This window comes from Electrona antarctica (assembly GCF_951216825.1).
Source record: "Electrona antarctica genome assembly, contig: scaffold_204, whole genome shotgun sequence".
Taxonomy (NCBI): domain Eukaryota; kingdom Metazoa; phylum Chordata; class Actinopteri; order Myctophiformes; family Myctophidae; genus Electrona; species Electrona antarctica.
The window spans coordinates 1536-14333 of NW_027638295.1; the positions used below are offsets into that span (position 1 = coordinate 1536).

The 12798-nt window shown below is 45.8% G+C and overlaps 1 protein-coding gene across 1 annotated transcript; it reads right to left on the reverse strand.

Annotated features, from left to right (window-relative positions):
* Window positions 1-786: 786 nt before the first annotated feature.
* On the reverse strand, window positions 787-8852 carry LOC306918207 (uncharacterized protein; the record flags this gene model as incomplete). Its single annotated transcript, XM_079531084.1, has 4 exons — window positions 787-897; window positions 4823-4933; window positions 5408-5524; window positions 8612-8852. Coding segments are annotated over 4 exons (580 nt in total), but the record flags the coding sequence as incomplete, so codon positions are not given.
* Between the last annotated feature and the right edge of the window lie 3946 nt (window positions 8853-12798).

Here is a 12798-nt window from a genome sequence, read left to right on the forward strand (position 1 = left end):
AGCCACCCCTTCAGACTCCATCTTCAGTCCGTAGCACTTGCATTAGCACTTGCCCTAGCCTCGACAACCTTACAGGCGTATGATTCTTGATTTCATTTGATGTATTACCATGTTCTGTTCTTGCTGTAAATTACTCTGGATTAAGAGTGTCTGCTAAATTGTAAATTGTATTCAACTTTACTACAGGTTTAAACCACAGTAAATAAAACACTACATACCTATCTTGTACAATTTTACTACAGGTTGCATCCTTGCACTAAACAGTCCATGTCTCTGGTCCATCTCTGGCTGTTCATGACATGACATTGTTGAATGTCTTTTGGAGGCCATCTCTCTATATACTGTAGACCTCTCCCTGTGGTGCCATTATACTACATATTCAAATCAAACTTTACCAAGTCTATTGTCTTGTTCAGTATAAAGGAGCAGTCACTAGTTGTTCGAGTGCTAAAATAATTATCCCCATCCTGATGTGAACATCAGCTGAAAATAAATTGTATATTGAATTTGTAAAAGGGAAAGAAAAGTCAAAAAGTAACACAAATAGCCAATCTACAAGCTGCTCAAAACGTGTGGCATTGTGAGCTTGTAAAACATGGTAAAATATTGGACAGAGTTTGAATGCCGATTAATCATGATTAATACATTGTAAACTAAGATGCATCCGATTAAAATGTTTAATCATTTGACAGCCCTACTCAAAATGTATTTCAAAATTAAAGAAGTATTTCTTTAAGCAGTATTTTTCTTTGCCTATTTGAAAAATGTCAACAGTCATTGACCCACCAGCCTCTTCTTGTCTTTGAAGTAGCTTCTCTTGTTCCTCTTTAATCTGTGGAGGTTGTGCTTCCTCCTGGACCAGACTGGAGCTCCTCTCCTCTTCAGGTGGAACCTCCTCTTTACACACAGGAACGTGCAGAAAGACTAGGAAAAAATACAAAGAGACTCTATAAAAGGTTTGAATCTTATCCCTCAATGCGGAGTAGTGGCTGGAAAAATAATCAACAGATTACTCTTTGGCCACATTTTCCAAAATTGAACATTGATGGTGCGCTGACTGCGCTCTGTGCTGTATGGCTGTTTGTTTACATTATAGCGTTCTCATAGAAGATGTGAGACGAGTTGAATGTTAGGTCTTCTCCAGCAGGTTAGTTGTTAACTATGGAATCGCACATTTCCCATCAGTTGGTGTGTCGGCACCATATATGGTGGTAGGGGTGGGAGAGCGTGTGACATCACGTGACATCATCAGGAATGGAGCATGTGACATCACATGACATCATCAGGGATGAGATCCCTGATTTCATCAATATTAAGCCCATACTGTAAATGGAGATCCCTGATGTCATCAATATTGGCCAGCAACTCTACATCTGACCTCAAACCCTAAGATCTCCATATATGGAGCGGACCTGTTCTGACATGCCATATGTTGATCCTACATCCATCCTTCCTCTTCAATGTCTCCCTTTTGACCGATACCTGTCCATTTAAACTCTAGACGGGCCTGCCCCAAAGTTATTAGTGCAGCCGTGCACGGCAGACAGCGGAAACTAGAGTTCTTAACAGGCCCGAAAATTAAGATCTTACCCCCCATGCCAAAGCGACAGCGCTCGCCCAGCAGTCTGCCGTCACCCAGGTGCACGTGACCTGAGGTCGCTTCTCGCCCTCAGGCGTCTTACTGGTACAGAAGTAGAATTAACTGCAAAGCTTACGTGAACCCATTAATACTTTTACTGCCGAACCGGCATCCCATTCATAATACAATTTGATCAAAGCAGGGGTTAATGCATCAACGCATTCACATTGTTAATGCTAAAATCGATAACCGATTCATATCGGTTCATCTTTACACTCTCAGTACCGACCCACTTTCACCAATAAAACAAATAAGGACTGAGTGATTTAAACAGAGTGGCGCTGTACTGTACTGTACTTGTGCTGTAGTACTGTACAAGCCGCCCTCCCTGGTGTGTGTGTGTGTGTGTTAGGCTGCACAACAGTGACACTTGGTAGTAAACAAACGCTATAACGTTATTTCCGTGCTTGGACGGACAGACAGACCCAGCCAGGGAGTCAGGGACACAAAAGAACAAAATGAAAGCCCATCTAGAAACTAAAGCAGTATTTTTTCATTGCATAATTGAAACAGCCAATCAGCTTGATAACAGATTAATGATCCTGAAATAGATATGCCAGAGTAGCAGCATCTCTGCCGCCCAGCCTCCACATCAGTGTCCCACACACATTTATATTGGCAGGCAATGTCCACAACGGTAACAACATTGATTTCTGCAGGTCTCCGGACATCTCAGCCATTCTCCATCGGAAATGAGGAGGTGGAGAGGGTTTCTAACTTTAAACACATTGGCTGCTACAGAATCCAGCCAGGCCTGTTCTTCTGGTGCTATAGGCTTAACATTGAAGGAAGGACATTTTTCGGGGCCCACAGCAAAATGTTCTCCTATAGCGAGAATCACACACATACATCAAAAGAAAGCTGAACTTGTCCACTTCAATTTAAAAAAGACATTTTGATTTTACCATCTTCCATTCTGGAGATATTGACCTTTTTGCAACACCTGCTTTTGCTTGGAAGTGGTTATCTTGAACAGCAAGAAGAGTTATGGATGGTTTAAAGTCAGAGACATTGACAGGCAGATATAAAAAGGAACACAATAAATATGCTATACATCCTATACACCGAATGAAAGCCCTGAATGTGTACTTTTACGAGGAAAACGGTACACATTGATCCCATGTACAGTTTGTCTCATGTACGAATTGGTTATTGATTGCAGCTTGCGCCCACCAGAGATAACTTCAGAGAAGACATGGACCTGAACTCCTCAAGATTCGCAAAATAAGGCCTATAGCGACATATAAATACTATATACCGTATGAAACAGAAGACTCTCTGCTTTCATAAGAAAAAAAACTTCGACTGTAATAATAATAAAAATCACCCCCCTGTGAAGTGAGCGGTGCAACTGTCCCATATTCTGTTCTCTACTTATTCAATACAGCTTGCTATATATGGACTGAGGCAGAAAGTCACCTTTTTATTACAGTTTGGTCTGTGCCCACATTATCAGTGGCTTTTAGTAAAAGCCACTGATAATGTTGGCACCACAGACCGATGATGATGATGATGATGATGAGCACCTCGCCTAATCTATCTCACAGATCTGCTTTCATTGTCTTGATCGCAGTAACATGGGGGGTCATAGGCAGCAAAGTCTTGATCCGTAGGCTACAAAAAGTCCCATTCCACCGTTCGGTTCAGAACTATAGTATAACGGTGAAACGCGTTGTCATTAGCTGATGTTGGTTTGCAAGCTATAGGGAAACATGTCTGGACATGCAGCTAGCCCCTCTCTGGACACCCCCGGTGAACTTTTCATCGCTCCCCCGTAGGAGCGATGGAAAAAAGCTTCACCATCTCCTTGTAGATCGCTCACCGTTCGGGGGCCGTCGAACGGTGAGCGATCTACAAGGAGATCTCCTTGTAGATCGCTCACCGTTCGGGGGCCGCCCGAACGGTGAGCAAAACCAGGCTGTGATGTCGACAAGATGACAACTCGACAAGGAAAAAAAGGGCTTCCACAGAACACAACACCACGGTTTAGGATGCGGAAAAGTTCGTTATACATTACAACCGGGTCGATGACGTCCCCGACGCGTTCATTGCGGTCTTATCACTGCAATTATAATGAATAAAAAAGCGTTACAATCACACGTCCGAGCGATCGCCGATTATGACGGCTCTGCATGGTGATCCCCAACTGAAGTCCTGTAACCCGCCCACTGTCTGTTGTCATGGCGGTCCCTCGATACTGTGGTTCGTTTGTTAGTTCGTAGTATGAAGAAGGAAACATGCATGTGTCCATGTGTTGAAAGTATTCAATAAAAAAGCCCTAGAAACGTATGGATACGTGGTCCGCAAATTATGTGTTAAGTTTCTGGGCGTGACTGTGGCCGACGACCTGTCCTGGAGGACCACCATCACCTCTGCTGTGGGGAAGGCACAGCAACGCCTTTTCTTTCAGGATCATTGGGACCAGTCTCCCAGAGATCTCCACAGTCTTCACCTCCCGCAGCCTACGCCGTGCAAATGACATCCTACAGGACTAGTTCCACCCAGCACACAATCTTTTCCAACGTCTGCCCTCTGGTAGGCGATACCGATCTATCTGGTCCAGAACCAGCAGACTGACCAACAGCCTAGCTACCCACAAGCTGTCAGGCTGCTTAATGAACAACCTGCCCCCCCGCTCCCCCCATCCCTGACCAAGTGTACTGTACTGGACTTGGACTATGCATTGAACTTTGGACTTTGCATTGCTGAACTCTATTGTTATTACACTGCACTAGTACGTTGCACTAGCACTATTGCACTTTGTGAATTATTTATTACAGTGTGTTTATTTGTATGCCAGTGGTGAAGCTCTGAACTCAACTTTCATTGTTTCGTGCAAACAATGACAAATCTATCTATCTATAGTATGTAAACACAAGGTGAAAATAAAAATTATATTGAAAAAAAAGTCAAAAAGTAACACAAATACCCGATCTACAAGCTGCTCAACATGTGTGGTATCGTGAGCTTGTAAAACATGGCATAATCTTGGACATAGTTTGAATGCTGATTAATCGTGATTAATAGATTTTTAAACTGAGATTCATCTGGTTAAAATGTTTAATCATTTGACAGCCCAACTCAAAATGTATTTCAAAATGTAAAAGTATTTATTTAAGCAGTATTTAGTTAATTTAGTTATTTAGTTTTTTATTGCGTATTTGAAAACAGTCATTGACCCACCAGTCTCTTCTGGTCTTTGAAGTAGCTCCTCTTGTTGGTCTTTAATCTGTGGAGGTTGTGGTTCCTCCTGGACCAGACTGGAGCTACTCTCCTCTTCAGGTGAGACCTCCTCTTTACACACAAGAATGTGCAGAAAGTCGAGGAAAAAATACAAAGAGACTCTATAAAAGGTTTGAATCTTGTACCTCAGTGCGGAGTAGTGGCTGGAAAAAGTATCAACAGATTACTCTATGGCCACATTTTCCTAAATTAAACTTTGATGATGGTGCACTGACTGTGCTCTGTGCTGTATGGCCTTTTGTTTACATTGTAGTGTTCTCATAGAAGATGTGAGACAAGCTGAATGTTAGGTCAGTGAGTCTTCTTCAGCAGGTTAGTTAATACTGAAGTAGAATTAACTGCAAAGCTTCAGTGAACCCATTCATACTTTTACTGCCGAACCGTCGTCCCATTCATAATATGATCAATGTAGTCACATTGTTAATGTTAAAATCGATAACCGGGTCGTATCGGTTCATCTTTACACTCTCAGTACTACCCACTTTCACCAATAAAACAAATAAAGACAGAATGATTTAAACTTACTATGATCCAGGTGGTCTTCAGGTTCCTGTTTAAGGTGGTCTTCAGGTTCCCGTTTAATAGAAACAGCCTTGGCTGGAGAACTGATCTTCACCTGCAGACAGGACTCCACACACTGGTCTGGAATAAAGGAATACAATAAATACTTTAATAAGGAATTTGATGTGATATTAACAACTTTCATAAAAAGGCTGCCACTGTTCATGTAGTGAAGAAGTGGTCCGCACACAGGCTTTGCTCCAGTAGTGTTTTATTGTGTTAAAACACCATCAATTAAGACACAACGTTTCGGCCGTGAACGGCCTTCAACAGGTGATAGTAGTTAGTATGTGACAGCCTCCCTTTTATCATGGTCGTCACGTCAAGTGACTGATGTTGACTGGGCAGGTGATTTGCAAACACCAATGAGTGACATGAAATGTATGAATAACCACCACAGCAAGCAAGTTTACAATAATACAACACAGTTGCCGCTGTTCATGTGTCATGAAAGGATTATAATTTATCATATTAAACTTTATAAACACCTCCTGTATAAAACTGAACCAGACTAAATTCAATTAAATGAAAAATGAAAGAACAAAATGAAAGAACATCTAGCAAGCAGTATTTTTTCATTGCATATTTGAAACAGCCTGAATCAGTTTATTAACAGATTAATGATCCTGAAATAGATATTACACAAGTAGGTATAATATTGTTGCTGTGAGGTGGAAACCTCTTATGTCCAAAACTGTTACTTTTCAGAAAATGAAAATGAAATGAAAAATAAAAATGAAAAGCTTGTAGATCGGCTATTTTGGTTACTTTTGTCATATATTAATGTGATTTTTCATCATAATAATGAACATACAGTCGTTGTCCGCCTCATCGATACATCACAGGTGACACTGTAGAATGATGATTAGGACATTAATTTACAAAAAAACATCAAAGGTTAAATTATGTGAGAGAGAGTGCATTTTCTGGCACCGGCGGCAGCAGTCCGACAACCTACCCGAGACACTAACCTCACAAGGAAGACACAGGTGATTTTTAACTGGCAACGCATATCGGGAGCCGCGACTGTTGTCGGCAGTTGCGGCGTCGGCCGTGAAACGAACCAACACTACCGCGGAACTCCACTAATCCCCCCACCTTCCCGGGGCAGGTGCCGCCCATCCCCCCGGCAGTGCTGCGTCTGATCACCGGTGCCGGAGAATGCACTCGCTCCTTCTGAATTATGGAGATACAAGGTTTCTCTGCCCGACAGCAATGATACAAAAGTAAACCCAGCTGCTATAATAGAACAGTGAGAATCATGTAGATTTCAGGATTCACATGGAAACGGTGAGCACAGAACGGAGACCAGATGTCTCCCTTTGCGTGGGACAGTCCCTCATTTACAAGACTTTTCAAGCGTCCCACGAAATGAGACCCTGTCCCACATTGTGACTCAGGCACGGATTGGCTAAGAAAATCGGCCCTGGCATCTGTGATGGTCATGACATCATTATGTCAAAACCACGCACAAAAATGTTGACATTTCCCATTACTTTTGGACAAATAGTTTTACGGTTTAAATAACAGTGTAAATAGTGTTCTAAATGTATATAAAATGAAACATATCATTGTGTTAGTTACTAGTTAATTGTATTTTGAATATTGCGTTTAAGGCTTAGTTAGCGTATATAATCTGATTGATATAGCTCTGCATGATTGCTGCTTCTGATTAGTTACTAACTTACTAGACAAATTTAAAATAGTATTAGATGTTTCCCGTTAATAATAACCTATGCTAATTATTACTGAACCATTTTAGATATTTATATTTCACCAACAGGCATGATATGAATTTATAGGCCAGTGGCCGCTGGCCGGCTCCATTTTGCGCAGTACGGCGCAATCACAGCTCAGTCCATTTTAATATCATAGCGCTCAGTTATCTATAATCAAATCATCTACTTGTACTCATTAATACTACAGTTTCATACTCTACAGAGAAAAAAAACAACAACTGCTGACTTAATCCAGTCAGCCAGGCACCATACTCCCACTGAGCATGGCTTTACGCATCATCATCAAATAGCCTATAAATAAGGCAAACGGAATAGTTACTCTTTCGCACGCAGACAAAGCGGCAAGAGCATGGCACAGCAGCAGCCAAAAACAAACACTGTAACGCACACACCAACATTGCACTGCGTATTCACACAACAGCTTCTACGTAATTATGATCAGACAACTTCACTAACATTAGGCCGCCTACCTGCTTCTTTTTCAATCACTTCAGCCTTAGCCGTAACATTATTATTCTCGTCCTGACTCAGACTCTCCTCCCCCGGTCCAAGTCCTCGGGCTCGGGGTCCTCGGGGATAATAATGCACGGTGGTCACCACCACCGTGATGATCCTCCGAAGCAGCGGTGCTGCTAGTGCTAGCCGGCTCCTCTGCAGTTTCGTCGCCGACAACAACACTCTTTTCTTGGCCTTTACCGGCTTTTTTTATCCATAATGTCACTTTTTCTTCCGCTGTGTCACCTGTTAATTTTCTTCACCGCGCCAGCCTTTTTTGAATTATCATACGTCAGAGTAAAACGGAGCAAACCACTTCAGCGGCCGAGGGGGAACAGAGGCTCCACCACTCCTCCACCAATGTCACAATCACTTAATTCAACCCCCCTATGAGATTATGGACAGAGTGGACTGGGGCCGGCAGCAGGCCGGTGTTTTTTGTTTTGTTTGTTTGTTTCTTTTTTTTAAGCATGCGGCCCTTCTGGCAAATGCCAGCATTGCCAGACCGTCCAGTCCGGGCCTAATGTGACTGACAGGCATCAATGTTCAAATGCCCTAATATAGTTAGTCCCCTAATAGTTGGCTTTCTGTTGTAAAGCTCTCTCAATGTCTCTTTTCCTGATAGATGTATTTTTAAGCCTTTAAAATAACATTAGCAATATCTCCTAAGCTACAGTACCAAGTCGGCCATACGACAGAGAGATGCCAGAGGGGTTTAATAAAAAAAATGATAGGCAATATTAGGTCCAGCGCACGCACGCGCGCGCACACGCGCGCGCACACGCACACGCACACACACACACAGCTACTGGGAAATGTAGTTCAGTTCAGCTAGCTTAATGCTACCTGTAGCTAAGCTGGTGTTGTTCAGAGTTTACTAACCTGCAGTATGTAGTTTGGTGGTGTGTGTGTGTGTGTGTGTGTCTCTACATACCTGCAGTGTGTAGATCGATGTCCATATCAACATCAATGTCCAGCACTTTGTTTTGTTTCTCCAGCAGAGTTTCTAGTGTCTCCATCTCTGTCTGGAAGAGGTTGCACATGACCTGAGCAGCCAAACTGAGGCGCTCCAACACAAACACTCTGACATCAAGCTTCACACAACAAACATCAGCACCACCACTCTGCTGCTGTTTGTCCAAAACACACAATATGTCCTCTCCCACCGACGTCATGTGTGAAGAAATACACTCCTCAATGTCAAATAGTTTCTTTAATGACAAAGATGAAGAAGCCCTGCAGTACAAACAAACAATCATATAAAACATTAACTAAAATAAGCAGGCTAATTATCACATGAAAATGTATAGAAGCAAACAATTACTCACATAAGAGTGTAAACAAAATAAAGAGGCAAAAACTACACCATAGTTCCATACATAAGCATAACATAAACAAACTTACAGTTAGTAAGTGAAGAATGTCCAACCAACACATCATGCATCTCTCAAGGTGAACATGAAACTGACAACAAACAAAATGGCTCTCTTCTTCACTCTACATAACAGGTAAGCTAAAGAGCTACTGCCCCCAGTGGATGGCAGAGAACCCTTCATCCCCCCAGTCCGGAAAGCTATGAACTGAAATAGGTTAAAGGACTCAGTAAAGCGTCCAACGGCCAGTCTCCGGCACGTAGTGCCTAGGTGGCTTCCTAGTGCGGCATGGCCGCACAGACAGGGGCGGAGACGGCGGCGACCGTGACACCGGAAGATACGTGCCCGGGACTATGCCAGAGGGAACGGTGTCGCCCTGGGACCCAAGGGCAGAGGGAACGGGGTCGCCCTGGGACCCAAGGCCAGAGGCTGCCTCATCAGACGGTGCCGGAAGGGAGAAGCCCAAACCCACGTCACAGGGTCCATCCCCTGACTGCTGAACGACCCCCTGCGGCGTCACCGGGACCGGGCGGACAGGCAGATGCTGGCGATCCAAGGCCACGGGCGGCGGCAACTGCGCCGCAGGCTGCTGTAGGGCACAAGGGGTGGCTGGGGTGTAGCCACGGAGGAAGCGCCGGTTGCGCAAAGTCAACCGCCCTGATCCATCCACCTTAACCCGATACTGATCGTGCTCAAGCAACTCCACCACCACCCCCGACCTGTCCCACTTGTTAGGGCTCGGGCCTTGCTGATTCTGAAGGAACACCCTCTCACCAAGCGCCAACGGGCGGAGTGATCTCGAGTGAGTCCTCAGAGACTCAGTGGTACGGGACATCCGGGTCCGAAGGGCATCCTCCTTCGCTGCCCACGCCTGGCGCCAGAGCGGCCGGATACGAGGGTCCGAGAACTTCTCAAGCCTGTCGACGAAGGCAAGCGAGCCACGAAGGGGGTGACCATAAACAATCTGCGCCGGTGAGAGGTTGCAGTCCGGGTCAGGTGCGTTGCGCAGCTGTATCATGGCGCGCAGAAAGCGGTCATGATCGAGACTGCCAGTCGGGCCAGTGTTGGACATCAGGAGGCGCTTCGCAGTCTTCACCGCAAAATCCGCTCTCCCGTTCGACTGCGGGAAAGCAACAGAGGACACACGATGGCGGACGTCCCACAAGCGGAGGAATTCCTGTGTCTGGCCAGCCACAAACTCCGGGCCACCATCGCTAGAAAGTTCCACCGGTACACCAAAGGTGCCGAAGAATGCACGGAGGTGGCGAACTAGGCCGGCTGAGCCACCCAAATCAGTGCCTGCTGTAGAGCACAGGACCTCCACCCAGCCTGAAAGTCGATCCCCGACAACCAGATAATGGCGGCCTCCATAGTCAAAAAAGTCAGCAAACACCGCCTCGAATGGGGTGGACGGCGGTGAGGACGGCACAGGGGGCGTGGCCGCTTGCGACGGTGCATTGCGGTTACAGTCCGCACACCCGTACCTGGTAGCACGGATGTCCTCCGACATTCCAGGCCAGTAGACTATGGCACGGGCGTACTGTTCCATCGCCGAGATCCCCTGGTGGGCGGCATGGAGATTCCGAAGGACCCTGTCACGAAGAGACGGAGGGACCACGACGCGGTCACAATATAGTAGGACGCCATCCTGTGCGTAGACAGACTCACAGACCGGTGACAGACTCGCCAGTGCGGGGTCGTCCACGTCGACTCCATCCTCACGCTCGATCAAGTACAGAAGGCGGCCGAGGCACGCATCAGCCGCTGTTTCTCGTGCAAGGAGGGACCAGGAGATGGCCCCGAGCTCTTGTGCATCGTTGCGGATAGAAGCCATATGTGCGGACTCCACGTCGTCAGGCATGCCCGGCAACCCCAGTGAGAGGCCGTCTGCTGAACCCGAAGGGGAAGGATGTCTGGAGGTCGCATCAGCAGCATGGTTGCTCTTGCCTGGCAAGTGCACAATGTCGAAGCGCCACGGGAGGGTACGCTGCTTGAGCCTGAACAGGCGTGAGTTCGTTATCTCATCCAGTGTGCGGTCGCCGAAAATCTTCACCAGGGGCTTATGGTCGGTAACAACAACAAGGTTGTCACACCCCTGCGTAAAGTATCGTGTTTGCTCCAGACCCCAGGCCACGGCCAGGGCCTCTCCCTCAATGGCCGCATAGCGTTGCTCCGCTGGGGACAGGAAGCGTGAACCGGCGAGGGTGATCCTCCATCCTCCAGGGCAACAGTCTGGTACGCCTGAGGCGCAGCTGCAATGCTGTTGGAGCAGGAAGTAACCGACACCACGCCTGGACCAGTCGGGACGGAGGCAGGTGCGCTTCTGCATGTCGTAGATCTCCACACCCTCACGGATCGCCTCAACAATGGCACGTTTGGACGACTGGAATGCTTCCTCCAGTTCAGGCGTCCACGAGAACTTACAACGTGGGCTGAGGAACGGCTTGAATGGAGCCATCGTGTCGCGCAACTGGGCATAGTTACCCACCTGGTTGACAAGGCCGAACCAGCTCCTTATATCCGTCGTAGATTCTTGGGCAGGGAAGTCCCGGATAGCATCCAAGTACTTGGGGAGTGGTTCGATGGTAGCGTCCGACACCCTGAAGCCAGCAAAATCAACGTCCCTCAACGCAAACTGGAACTTATCTGGGTTCAACACAATGCCAGAGCGGCCGACACGTGTCAGAAAGTCAATGGTCCTCCACCAGTGCTGCTCTAGGTCGGTGTCGTAGTGGACAGTGTCATCCACACAACGTTCTTTGCGCTCATAGTCTGAGAGGACAGCATCAAAACGGCGGTTGTAGCCATCCCCTGATGACAGGAAACCCTGTGGCGCCCTCGTGTAGCGCCAGCGGCCAAAGGGTGTGATAAAGGTTGTTTGGTTAATTATGGGTGTGCGAGATGTATTCTCAGATATTGGGGAAGAAAATATATATAGATTATGGTGTCTAGGTGTGTTCCCAAAGAAGAGAGAATTACAGCAATTGGTGAGTTAAGGAGGGCCTAGGAGGTCGTAAATGCCAGGCCACTTCCTTGCTGGGGGGTTGGCTGTTGGCCAACATTCCAGCTGTGAAGGGTCTAATAGTTTATGGCACCTCTCAGGGCAGTGTCAACTCACACAAATAGAACATGGAAAATGGGGGATGAAGTAACCAATCTTTAATTCCTTTTCAATTGTGTAAATGTGTTCTAAATAACCTATTATATATTGGGTTGGTAAAAAGGCTAAATGATAAATACCTGTAATAGTCTAAACAGTTTAGTTGGGCATTACAGGGACTGTAATAGGAGCTGGCCACAGCAGCCAGAGGTGCTGGCTGGATGGTCTGTGGGATCTGATTGGCTGAAAGTGTTAATATGGAGGTGGGATCAGTCAGAAGGCTGCATTGACTATTCTGTATGGCACAGAGTGCAATTAGATTCACCAATACCATCGAACGTGACATGTCTAGGCAGAGACCAGCGGTAATTATATGCTATAATGTATTATGCGATTATATAATTGTGCATTATTAATAATTGATGTAATATGATGTTTAGATTGTAACCAAATGTCATCTGTGTTCTTGTCTCCCGGTCATTGATCAATTAACATCTGATTAACGATAAGGTAGATTTAAAACCACTTAATCACTTAATCAATGTGCCACTTAATGTGCCACATGATACTGAACTAAGTCTGAGATTCAACAATGACAAGCTAAGCTGTACCATAATCTGGGAGCTTAGAGTGTAAAATGATAGTAAA